Source organism: Embiotoca jacksoni, unplaced genomic scaffold (genome assembly GCF_022577435.1).
Source record: "Embiotoca jacksoni isolate LCO1_2020_lvr unplaced genomic scaffold, fEmbJac1.0.p SCAF_39, whole genome shotgun sequence".
In the NCBI taxonomy this organism is placed as follows: domain Eukaryota; kingdom Metazoa; phylum Chordata; class Actinopteri; family Embiotocidae; genus Embiotoca; species Embiotoca jacksoni.
This window is the reverse complement of record NW_027185391.1, coordinates 3,088,780-3,102,313: the sequence shown is the minus strand read 5'-3', so window position 1 is coordinate 3,102,313 and position 13,534 is coordinate 3,088,780. Positions and strand designations below refer to the sequence as shown.

General features: G+C 43.4%; 1 protein-coding gene across 5 annotated transcripts in view; it reads left to right on the top strand.

Moving 5' to 3' along the window:
• Positions 1 to 11,464, top strand: part of myo18ab (myosin XVIIIA b) — a 113,981-nt gene extending 102,517 nt beyond the window's left edge. For 4 of the 5 annotated variants that reach the window (XM_069166559.1, XM_069166558.1, XM_069166562.1 and 1 more), the window contains 3 exons: positions 4,955 to 5,077; positions 6,065 to 7,510; positions 8,929 to 9,020. In XM_069166559.1, the coding sequence (XP_069022660.1) occupies positions 4,955 to 5,077; positions 6,065 to 7,502 (1,561 nt within the window). In that variant the 3' untranslated portion in view covers positions 7,503 to 7,510; positions 8,929 to 9,020. Of the gene's footprint in view, positions 1 to 4,954; positions 5,078 to 6,064; positions 7,511 to 8,928 lie in introns of all 5 variants that reach the window. The other variant, XM_069166561.1, reaches the window with a different exon arrangement.
• Positions 11,465 to 13,534: the final 2,070 nt, after the last annotated feature.

The following is a 13,534-nucleotide window of genomic DNA, read 5'->3' as shown; positions in this document are numbered from 1 at the left end:
TTAATGGCTGTAAGTGTTGAGAAAGATTTGGATTTGGATATTTCTTAATCGGTTGCGTATTTCTGCTACCAGCATGAAACAGCTTACTTTACTGTCGACTATACACCTCACATCAACACCACAGTGCTGGGTTAATAGGTTATCAGCTGAGTAGAGCCCACAGACAATGCGGCATGCTGTTTGACTTGTCGTAACCTGCCTTCTTGTTGCCTGAAAGGTTCACAACACATGCAATGCACCGTACGGTATTTGATAGATTTAAAAATGCAGACCGTGTGTATAACGAGGGGAGAAAAACCGCCGAACCTCCCGACACTTATCCCTCCCTGGATTTCCTGGGTGGCTAACCGCTTCCAGTTGGAAGCGTTAAAGTTTCAGGGTGTTCGTGGCAGAGATCTTCTGACCAGGGACGTATCCAGCTGGGTTTATCTTCTAGTTTTGGGGACACCATGTTGGCAGCGACTCAGGCCTTTGCTCTCTCGACATCCCGTCATCTTGCCCGAGGGCTGCAGATGGCCATGGCTCGGCGGCTGCTCTCCTGACAGGAGCAAAAAGGACGAGTGTGTTTCTCCAGTCTTTCACTTGCACCTGCTCAATAATGCAGAACCCCTCGGATGTCTTGACAAAAAGGCGTCTTGCTCACAAGCCAAGTAGAGCACATGGAGCATCAACCTCTGGCCCAAAGCCGGTCCGCTTTCGCTGAGGGACGGTTTACTAGCTGACCTGACTGAACTGGTGAACTGTTAGCACTGCTGCATTTAAATGAAAAGCTTCTCCGTCCTGGTGTTCAGATACATTGAAGAAATATAAAGTATGTAGCTATACATTTTAATATATTGATTCTAATAAAGTATAACTCCAGTATATTCTAATCTCTTCCGAAATCCAATTAATAACCATCTGAGTTTGTTCCGTTCCTCACGGAGAACTCGATGCCGATGGCAGTTGAATTTCGGAGCATTTAAATAATGTTACATTTATATGTGACACTGGATGTGAGGAGTCTTCCAGATATGTCCTAATGGTCTTGGAGAGGACGCGTACGTACGTCTGTGCTCTGAAGCTGCAGGGATTTCCCTCGGCCGACGGTTTCATATTTGGGAGGCATAAATATTGGTGTGTGTAGGACCCAGGGACACCGAGGAGCTAAGGTTAGCAGGGCAGAGCAGGAGGATCCATTGAAGCTAATGATGAATGTAATAGTGTGTAACAGAGATGTACAACCGACGGCGGCAGAGTGTCCTGGACAATTAATGTCTTCTCAGCACTGGATTTGTTTGCTTCCCCAGGGCTTTCAGCAGTGGCTAACTAATGGCATGGTGGACAAGGACATAAATTGTAGGTGACACTATGTGTGAAGCGCTCAGTTACATAGTGCCCACCACTGTGGTTCTGGCTGTACAGTAGACTTGTGAGGTCTATTAATGTCCTCTGAATATATCATGGAATTGTAAATATTGGACTTTTCATCAGGAGGATGAGAGTAACTCAGCCACCGTTACAAAACGAGTGTTTTCACTTTTCCCTAAACACTTGATTATTTGTATTCATGTACTCTATTTATATAAGTAAACAATTGTAGTCTTGCTAACTTCCCACAATTTATCTTAACTCCTACGGTTAAAAAAATTTAGAGAATTTTTACATGCACTTTAGTAGCAGTTTGATGTGCATTTTTTTTTTTTTTATCTGCACAAAAATTATTGGAGACAAAAAAAAAGCTAAAACATCACAAAAAAATGTAAAGAAAATGTCAACGTTTTGATTAAAAAGGTGATGTGACAAATGGACAAACAAATTTTGTTTTGACTAAGCCATTCATTAAAAGAAAACACACAAATGACAAAAGGCATCTTACAACCTTTTGTCAAGGTTAGGAACATATTGTTTGGGTGGATACTGAAACTTTAATTTTTTTCCTGTCTTTTCTTGAACGCGCCGAAGACAAAGACACTTCGCTGACCCGTCATCATAACAGACACCAGCAGCAAATCCCCAGACTGATTAATAGTTTAGGCATGTTCTGCAAAGCTAATTACAGCTTAAGAGTCAGTTGCCCTCTTTCCTTCCTCCCGTCCATCCCCTCTCAACTTTGGCATGAATGCAGTGGAGGCATTATTGTTCAAGGTTATTGTGTTCCATCACAGCTTACAGGTCATTCATTCGGATCTCACAGAGTAAGCTATAATTTGAAATATACCCTTTGAAATCCGCTGGGCTTTTGTCTCAGACTGCTAATGATTTTGATAATAGATGGCGCCGGGTCCTTTCAGAGCTCCGGAAGGAAAGAATGTCTTTCTCTCTCTTCCTTGACAAAATGGGAGGTTTTTGTGAAGGGATGCAGAGACGGTGAGCCACCCTCTAATGTCTCTGGAGGACCATTAAACTGTAACAACTTCGTTTGACTGCGCTGTTCAAGCACCGGGCTTCGACGGCACTTAATGAGATGTGCGAACTTTTCATCCGTGTCAAATTTTATGACGAGCCCTCTATTTTACTCGACGGCTCGCGGTGGTATGTGAAGGTGTAAAGATTATTTAGTGCAGTGCACAGCTGTGTACAGAATGACTCTGTCCACAGCTGAAACATCATGTGTATGCATAAGACTGCATGTATGCACAGAGCTGATGATGAAAGTAATTACCAGATGATCGGTGAATCTGGACTTTTTGAGTGACGCATGCCCAGGCCAACCACCGGTTTCCTTCGGTCTTGTAGCCTGCTGGCTCCGTGAAACGTTGACCACTTGGTGTTTTCTTCCACTCCAATGGTCGAACAGTGACATGAGCAGGAATTTGTGACACCACAAACTTTTAGAAGCCCAAATGGCTAAATATGAGCTGTGTCCATTTCTCCCTCTGGCCTCAAACATGCAACTTTCACATCAATCTACTGCGCACATGAAAACAGTTGCACATAGTCCAACGTAACACAGAGGAGATAATCAGTAAACTGTGGTACTTTCATATTATCTTTGTCTTTCCATGCATTCTTCTGGTCAAATCCTGATGCCTACAATAACAACAATGCAACTGGACCATCTGTAATTGAGTTCAAAGATTTCGGTGTGTTATGATCATAGCAGCTGACGTATCCCGGAGCCTTGAGCCTGCAGCAGAGATTAGCCGTGGGTTACAGATGTGTGCGTTCTAACTCCACACAGATTTCCTTTTTTCCACCTTCACTCTTAACCGTCAGCTCCAACCGAAGCTGACTCGAGTGATGTCGTTTGAGGCGATCAGATTCCACACAAATCCGTCCGAAAGCCACAAAAGGGCTTCATGCAACGGTTTTCGTGAATGCCGAAGAACTCCCAAACACCTGTGAAAAGGATAGTGGGTAATTGATGAAGGTCACGTTTAACTTTGAGTTAAGTGCTGTACTAAATTGTGGTACTGTCACTTCACAGCCACGTCGTCAGTTAACCAAATCACCAAACTACAGAAGTTATTACCTAGTCAACAATTCATATTAACTTCTCTCTTCACTTTAACTTTTAAGGACTTTAAATTACTAAGTTCAGGTGTGGGCTGAAAACTAGTCAGCTCAGGGGGTTGATTGGTTTCTAGTGTTGTCAAGTAATCAATTAGTATGTGAAGTTTTATCCTATCTAACATAAGTGATGGCCAAACCTATGAAAAAAAAAGAGGTTGTAAAGTTCCTATTACCAAACTCATTCATTCATTTATTTATTTAATGAATTAAGGTGTGTGTGTGTGGGGGGGGGGGGGTATTCCCAGATCTGTGCATACATAATACATACGAGGATAACTCAATAAGTTCTGAGATTTCTGGTACAAATTTCATCTCTTGATCTTCATCAGTTGGAGTTCCACGCATGTTTGTGAGTTTCTTCTTTGTTCTGGGTGTGTCGGCGGTGAAACTTTACCAGACGGCGAACATCGTAATTTGTGAAAAGTTTCTGGGGAACAGAGAAGTCTCAGGGAGTTTCATCCGGTGAGTAGGAGTGGTGAGGAGCGACGGTTGTGTTGCTATAGGAGAGAAACTTGTGTCTTTCCATCACGCTCTGTACTTAAAGTTCAGATGCCTCAGAAGGTCCAGCAGAGCTCCCTGGTTTCACTCCAACCCTCAAAGAAAACCCGCCTGGTTCTCCTGATGCTCTTCTTCCAGTGTTGGACGGAGACGTCATGAACGTCTCTAAGAACACGTCTCCAGGATCGTTGCTTCGTGGTCTCGGACCTCCAGAAGCATCGTAAGAGTCTGTGTTGACGATTTCCAGAGTTTGATAAAAGATCTGACGTGAACCCTCTGGTCACGTTCACGGAGAAATGGCCGACGCAGCCGGTCCACTGCTCAAAAACGTGTGAAACACAGGAACTGATGATGATCGAGCGACGACATTTGTACCAGTTCCTTATCAGGGTTTTATCTTTCTGTCGTCTCAGAACGTATTGATCTACCCTCACACGCAGTTTTAAGACATTACAGGATTTGATTTTCTTGTATAAACTTCCATATGTAATTTTGATGAGTTTTGAAGATTCTAATCAATGCCGGGAATTTCAAAGAGGAAGCAGAGGAAATTCAAAGGTTGAATCTTTGTTGGATGCCTCTTTGCAGGACCATGATAGCAATCATCTTACAGCGACAATAAGCATCAGCTCTTTTGCTTCCATATTAACACTCGTAGCCGGTTCTCCTTTCTGTGGTTCCACAGCAGCTGAGAGTTACAGGAACATTTCTACTTGTGCTGGTTCCCGTTTCTCACTAACGTTCCCTTTATCTCATTCTGTCCTCACTGAATGGCAACATCTGACTTCTGCTCGGCTCCTAACCACCTCCTCCAGCATCTCAGCTCCACGTTGACTCCTCTGACTTGTTGTCCTGTGTGTGTGTGTGTGTGTGTGTGTGTGTGTGTGTGTGTGTGTGTGTGTGTGTGTGTGTGTGTGTGTGTGTGTGTGTGTGTGTGCGCGCATGCGCGCCTCCTCACCAGTCAGGGAGATTCAGACACCGACTCTGAGCTGGAGGATCGTGTGGACGGGGTGAAGTCCTGGCTGTCGAAGAGCAAAGGCTCCGCCAAGAACCTCTCAGATGACGGCAGCCTCAAGAGCTCCAGGTCAGTGTGAATGCAGCAGTTTGTTGCAGCCTGTTTGAATATGAAAGGTTTCCATGATCCGACCCAGAGAGAATAAAACTACAAGGAAAGCATTCGGCTGAGTTGAAGAGACTGCTGCGATTTCAATTTAGTCTTTAAGCTGTTTGGTCTTTTTTTTTTCTTAAAAACAAAGCACATCAGTCGTAGATTTATCGACGTGCCCATTGGCCAGCTGGCATCGTCTACCTCAGCTGCTCGCTGAGATTAATGAACATGTCTGCCAGTTGACACATTCGATTGCCCCAGATTTGTCTCCTGACAGAAGATTTTAACTTAGCTGCCTCGACTGAGCCACTCCCAGCTTTAGAAACTTTTGGAGTTTTTTTTAAATGTCCCTAAACACATACAGTGATGGAGACTCATTGTTTACTGGAACTCCTGCCATGATCTTTTTTTTCATTTTTACCAAAGAATAGACCAACAGAAATGGTGCTATTTTATCTTTTCAATTTTTTTTCTGTGATGACTTCAATGACTTCTGTTCTACATCAGTTCTTTAGAACAGATGCAGATTTCTGGTAGTAGAATGATTTCTTCTTTTGTTTTGTCAGGCGCCGGGATTTGAATTAAAATCCAGTAGCACATTTTTTATTCAGATGTTGTTGCAACATTGTGGCATTAAATTACCTTAAAATGAAGAAGATCCATTTTCATACCATTCCTCTGGGTTCCATTTGTCCTCGGTGAGCAGTACATGTATTTTGGTATTTGGCTCACCATCACTGTGCAGGAACACATCCGGTTGGCTCCTGGTCAGTTGTCTCCAGTTTGTTGTGTCCTTTTTCTTTTCTTTTTCATTTTCATTTCATCACATTTTTGTTTTTTATTATTTGTGAAGTTTCATCAGTTTTTTTTTCATCTCTTCCTTCATTCACCTTCTCCTCTCCCAACATCTTCTCTTCCTCCTGTCTTCATTCCTTCATCCTCTCCGCTGTTGTTTCTTTGTAGATACGCTGTAAATGTAGACGCAAAGGAAGGGAAAGAGTGGAAAGAGGGTAAGGAATGGAAAGAGGTGAATAAAGAGTTAGAACCAAGCAGGCCGGTGTCAGTGATGAGCTCCTTAAGCTACAGAAAACGATCCAATGTCGATTCCAAAGGAGACGCCCTCTTCAGTGCCCTGAAGGAGAACCCGGATCCAGAAGACACTCTGTCCTTGTATAAGACCAAATCCAAGACCACCGATTTCCAGGATGACACCTACTCGGTGACATCCAGGAGGAAGTCCCAGGCAGGCGATGACGCGCTCGACAAAGAGTCCGTCGTCTCCAAAGCCTACTCGGAGGCCAACAGCCGAGCCAGGAGAGGCGCGGATAGCCACTTGCGTGACTTTGACAAAGAATCCGTCCTTTCATTCGCCGCAACGAGTCGGGCCTCCATGTGTTTTGGGTTGAGCCCAGAAAACGATGCCAAGTCTCCCGTCAGCTTTGGTCCGTCCAGCCGACTTGGACGGCGTCAGTACGGCAGCAGTCCTAGCAGCCCGTGCTTTAGTCGACGGTCCGGGTGTCGCAGTCCTGGAAGCGTCAGTCGAGCCGACTCCCGCATGTCGCTCGCACACAGCTGCCGTCTCAGCGAGCTCGACGCGAATATCGATGATAGTCGAAGTGTAGCGTTCACTGAGAGGTCAGCCCACAGTCCGCACTCATCCGCCGGCCGCAGTATCTCCATGCCGCCGCAAGCCAGGTCCACCTCTGATTATGACCCGGGCGATAATGCGGATATCAAAACAGTCAGCCATCGCAACTACCTCGACCCCGACCTGGAGAAAGCCATCAACGAAGTCCTGAGTTTTAAACCTATCACATTCAAGCGCGCCAGTTTGGAGGACTCTGAGAGCGAAGAACAAAAATCCAAGAATAACGAAGGTGACGGTGGAGAAATCGGCGGAAGAGGAAGCACTCGGGCCGGCAGCAGCTTGAGACGCTCTGCATCCGCCGTGGACTGCATGAGAGCGTCCCGCAGCACCAGCAGCTGCAGCATCAGCCGCCGTCGCAGCAAGAGCAAAGGCAAAAGAAAGAAAAAGAAGAGAAGCCACAGCTCCGAGTCTGACAGCGCAGGAGACGACCATCGTCACCGGAGCAGCTCCAAGAGGAGGCCCAAGAAGTCTAAGAAAAAGTCCAAGAAGAAGGATGAGTCTTCGTCTTCCTCTCAGTCTTCTTCATCGTCGGACTCCGGATCGGAGTCGAGCTCCGGCGCCTCCACGATATCCTACAGGAGTTCCAACAGCGTGAAAAGGGCCCCGACTCGAATGGCGTCCACCCCAGAGGCGGAGGGGGAGCCTGGGCCACGGAGCGAGAGCCAAACCCTGAACAAGAAGGATGAGAAGAAGAGGAAGAAGAAGGTTGACAACCTCATGATGAAGTACTTGTACCGGGCGGACAGTGACTGAGGCCGGCAGTAGGTGGCTGCCTGATACCGACTCACGTTTGAGTGTGTTTGTGAAGCATGACATGATCTAACCAATCAAAGACCGTTTTCAATTGTTTTTTAACCATCATTTCACTACTTAATCTGACTCGGATTAGAGTTTACACATCTAATTTGCAGGTTGCATTTTTGATGATGTGTCAGGTTCAGGTTAGGCATGCTAACAACTTCTGCAGTTCACAACTACATACAGTATTCTGAATTTCCGGACAAGTAGTAGAAATTACAGCCTCCGTGTCTGTCTCATAACTAGTTTGATACTGTCAAGGCTTTGGACTTTTTTTTATTTATCACACTAAAAAGTAAAATTGATGAGAAGGATGTTAACGCAGCCTTTAATTACCCTGAGATGTCACTTTAAGTTAAAATGGTAAAAATAAGTTCAAGTTCAATCAATAGAGGCCACGATGTATTTTTTATTCCAGCCATAACTACACCACTGATCATTGATTTATATCAACCAGCAAATTCATATATGATGCACATTTGACAGTAAATAATATTTAAGCAGTTTTAATGTTAAATAATTTTAAAAAGCTGTGCTGGTCTGTATGTAGAATAGTTATGGGATCGGTTTCTCCTTCTGGTGGAGTCCATTTAGGACAGTTTGAGTCGTTGGTCAAAAAAACAAAAAGACGTTTAGATATCACTTGTTTAATTGATAGTTGTTGAGTGACATTTTGAGGATGAAATCCCTCCTCTGAATGGCACGATACGTCCCGTCATCACCACATTAACATCAAGCACTTCTTCATACGAGCATGGCACCGCATTGCATGACGTTGCCGAGTCTTAGATGCTTTAGGAAAGGCTGACGTCCCAACATGGACAAACGACATGCATGTTGTGTGATCTGTCTGTTGGTTGAGAACAACATTCAACACACAAACAGATAAACAACACAAACAAAGTGAGAAGACTTCATCACTCCTTCGATTGACTTTCCGTTTCAAATCATTTTCAAAAAAGTGTTGTAAATATATAAAACACAAAATGATACAGAAACACTGCAAGTCGTTCAAGACAACATGCGAGTAGATTTTAAACAACTACAAGGATCTCCGGAAACATGAACTGTAATTTGTATGAAACCTTTGGTTCAGTATTTGATGTGTACAAATACAGCATGATGGGTAGTCTTCTCAGCAGGAAGCTAACCTTTCAGGTGAGAGGAAGAACAGATCAGATCAGTTTCATTTCCTCTGACAGAGATATGACTCATTAATTGAACTCCACCCTATAAAAATCAAAGACAATGCAAATGCTGGATTTCTTTTTTTTTTTTTTTTTACATAGATGTGGATAAAGCTCCCGTAGCCACCGTGCTGTTTTATTTGCATTTGTTTTATAATGACACTGGCTTCCTCTCTCCCCTTCCCCTCCTCCAGCCCCCCCGGCCGAAGACGCTACTGCTTCGATCAATCTGACGAGGAGGAAGAGGAAGAAGAAAAAGAGGAAGGCGGGGTGTCGCGGGGCTCCTACTCCTCTCGGCACAGATTCAGCAGCCATATGAAAGACGACGACGGCGAAGACGCGCCTCATGAGATCCCGTCGTAGTCCTCGATCCTCAGCGTCCGCACGCCGACATCCTTCCATGCTGACAGTTCATCTGTGCATGCAAAGTCGGCCGCAGTTGTGGTCAGTTGGAAACGCAGACCTTCGACGTCAGAGCTTCTTGTGGCTTAGATCTCCAGAGGATTTGGTCCCAGTTGGACTAACAGCTTCGTCTCTGCACGCGCAGCAGCTCTGTTGTTACCAAAAGCAACCAGCAGGTGTTTGTCTTGAACAGCGACCCGGTTCGACTCCCATCACGGTTGTAACTCAGCCAAAGAACTTCATTATGATCATTATAATCGTCTTTTCTCCCTCTTTGTAACCCCCCTCCCCCCATTCCTACCCCCTTCCCCACACACACACATACACACTTTCCCCCACTCCCCCTTTTTTTTCCACACATAGGGCACCACAGTAATATGTATTGCCACACTAAAATGTATTGCCAAAAAAACATCGTTTTAAGTACATGTGCACATTGTTTTCCTCGTTGCCTGTTGATGCTAAAATCCTATGAAAGCCGCAGCCTTTTTTTTTTCCTTCTTTCCTTTCCGGGACAAGTTTCCATTTGATCTAAGAGCACTGCTGTATCGCCGTCTTCTCTGCAGCTGCAGGGCTTCATGAACGACTGCACTGTACAACCAAGACGCCCTCGTTAGCATTCGCTCCATTGTTGTGTTCCTGAAAAGGTTTCTCTGCCGTTCGAAGGGTAGATTGTCTTTTTCCTTCCAGGACAAGAGGATCGCTTCACTTAACTGCTCTGCTATGAAAGCAAAACATTTTTCTCTCTTCTTGAATCTTTTGTTTTTGATGTTTGACAGTTTTGTTTTTGCAGAGGGGTCGCCGTGAAGCAGATTTAATTTCCATGAGGTCTGAGCTTACTGCCTTGTCTTATTTTTTATTTGGACTTGGTGCTCGCTAGACATCTTTAGTGATACCGTGACATCGTCCCCGTGTGTGATGTTCACGTTAGAGTTTGATGTGCTTTCTTTTTCAAAGGGAATGTACTTTACTTCGGGCACTAGTCATTAGTTAGTTTCTCACGGAACACACTGATCATACAGTATGTACAGTATCAACCAGCATGTTTAAAGAAGAAGCTAAAGGCTGTCAACCAATCACGTGGAAGGATCACAACCAGCCATGTTTTATCTTTAGAAATTAGGGATGGAAACGAATGTTTTCTTCGAAGCTCTTTTTTGTCTTTAGTCTATGTAGATGGAGCCATGCACTGTTTATAAAACTGGATGACATGACAGATTGTCAGAAGTGAGGCCTTGTGATTGGTCGCTGAAGTCTTGTGCTGGTGATATCATTTATTACCAGTCTGTGCAGGAGTGACATTCGCGAATAATTTATACCTGTAAAATGATACGTGTACACTGAACATCCAGGACAGTCCAGATTACAATGGCTGAGCGATGTAAATTCATAGATGCGTGTTCCACATTTGGTGTTGGGAAAGGGGCGGGACCTTAACACCACGTCTCCACCCCCCCACTCACCTACCCCCAACCACCTACCTCCTGATCGCTACTGCAAAAATGGTGGTTGCAAGATAACGGCGCTCGTTTTCGCCATATTTTGAATCCATGTTTGTACGGTGGGAGGAAGTTGTGACATGTCGTCCATCTTTATTAAAGTCTATGAATGAATCTACTCACAGGAGTCAGCTCGTTAATTCCCACTGAGGACATAAAACTATAAAAACGGCTTACAAATTTAGAGTTCCTTTTTTTTTTTTGCAGAAGATTGAGTTATTTCCTACATTGATGGTTATTACAGAACGATAAGATTAATGGTTTATTAAAGATCATTGCTTCATCAACAACAGCAAATTTAAACTTCACTTTAGCTTTAACTGGACACCCTGCGCTCTGTATAACCAATACTGTGAAATTGTGTCTTTGAGGCCTGTATGTCGAGGTGGATATGTCGGGGAGGGGGAAGGGGGTGGCATTAATAGTTGCATAAATGTTACATCACACACTTTTGGTCATTTGTCTGGTATTTATTGCTTAGGAATAGATATATTTGAAAGTCATATACAATCTGGATGTTCTTTATTTGGGTGTGATTCTACTAAACATGCTTTTTTGTAAACTCTTAGCTTTCATTGTAGATGCAGTCAAACCACGTGAAAATGTGTTTTGGGTTTTCTTTGGACCTGATTGACCCCATCAAAATCTCTTTAACAGAAAAAAGAAATACTGCTGACTGCACACAGTATTTATATACAAGTATGTGTATGATTCATGCTAGCTTTGAAAATAGTTCCTCTTTATTTTCATGATTGAACAAATGGACTAGTTATAAATTTTGCATTACGATTTAATATATTGTAAATAAATGATGGTGATTGTTTTGGAATCCTTTGGAGACTGAATTTGTCCTACTGGAAGTGTTTTTCTGCTGCAAGTCTCTTTATTTACTCTGAAATATTGACTTTGGATGAGTTTTGCTGGGAGATTTCCAGAAGGCGTGCAGATGAAACAAAATGGCACCGAGTGTTGTTTTCTGATGCATTCACTGTGGTGTTTTCATCTGTTGTGAGAAATATCAACGGCAACATTGACCCTGCAAATATTTCAAATGAACGCGAGCCACTGATGATTTCCTTTTTTTGTTTTACTGCCTGTAACTTAAAGGAGGAGAAATAGTTTCATTTAATAACAATTAACAACTGAATTTCTGTTGTTGAAATCCAGCTTGAATGATAATTCATGTGATTCAAGTGCAGGATTTCACTACGAAATATCGCATAAAAATTGCAATATTAAATGATCTGTGGTGTGAAATTTCAACAACAACATTGAGAAGGTTGGCTGAAGTGGTTGAGAGTTTATTAGCTCTTGTGATGATAAATTCTGTATCATTTCTCCAAACTTCAGAGAGAATAGTAGAGAGACCGTTTGAAGCAACGTCTTTCTGCAGGTTCTTTCCTCGTCTGTAGATCTTCGCTGGCCCTACGAAGCCCGACCCAAATTCCCTGCATGAATCCACGGGCCCGGCCACGTCGTTCATCCTCCTGGCCGTAGACCTCCGGGTTCATTTGAACCAATCAGCATCCATCACCGACACTCTACCAACAGTCAGTCCTTAAACTGCTCCTGTTAGTAAAGATAAACTGGTTTCATATTTTATAGTCACAATGAATTAAAATTTGAATCCAGGCCATTTTGTTTTATATAATATATTAATGAAGTACACCATAAGCAACAGGCTTTAATTTCCATATTGAATCATTCAAACATTTTGCAATGAGCAACCTTTTCTTGCTGGCTGTGGCTCCGATGGTAGAGTGGCATTAGTTGACCCCTGATGGAAAGGTTGGCGGTTCGAATCCCCCAGCTCCTCCGGTCCACATGTCTGTGTCTTTGAGCACCTGACGGCGTACCATCGATGTGTGAATGTATTCCTGATGGCGAGCACCTTGCATGGCAGCTCAGCCTCATTGGTGTGTGAACGGGAAACTGTAAAAAGCTCTTTGAGACCTACTAAGGTGATAAAGCGCGATACATGTGCAGACAATTTACCATTTATGTTATTTTTTGCAGAAACAAATACGTTGCTTGTTTTGCAGCCAATGATATGCAACTCGATGATCGCCTGGTAACGAGGTAATAAGTTTCATTAGAGCATCGCCGTTATTTTTTATTTCTTCATGAAGCTTCTTTGCGTTATTCTTCTTGCCAAGTCCAGAATCTCGTCAGTCCAAAATGTTTTCATTTCCCGAGCCGCCATGCTTCTGTATCACCTGGGACGAGTTGGCCAAGTCAATAAATCCTACAGTGGTCTATTGATCGTTAAGTGAGCATGAAAGAAGATGCAGCCAGCCAGATCAGCCAGCAGTTTACTTTCACCTTGCGGACATCATGTTTCCCTTTTTTCCTTTCCATGCACAGCTCCAGTTTTGATGTTTGCCTTCCGTCTGACTTCATTTTAATTTGCTCCTCTAACGGTAATTTAACAAAACAGTTTTTTGGCTAAAATCTCCAAATCTGCTTCCTCCATAACTGCACTTGCTAATACAAACACACTAATGTTTATATTCTGTTAGTCAATGACGTTGTTGACATGCTATGATTTGATCGGGTTGAGGGCATCAAAGTTTCATCCGATTGGTTGACCATTAATTTGTTGTTTGTTTGTTTTTAATTCGGCCCGCGGACGTGAGCATTTACCCCACATAACATTTAGAGAGGCGCTATTTCACTCACTGTCAAAATCATTTCGTTGTGATTTTTCTGTAATAACAGTCAACTTTGACTCCGTCTCAGTGACTTGCGACTGCTGGAGATGACGATGTGTTTTCACTGAATCATCAAACATGCTTTGAAAACGTCTGCTGAGCGCGTTCATGTGTGTGCAGACTTTAATTTCTGCTCAAAAGTGTCCTTGAAGTTCATCAGAGAGAAATCAGATGGAATCATTCTTTGC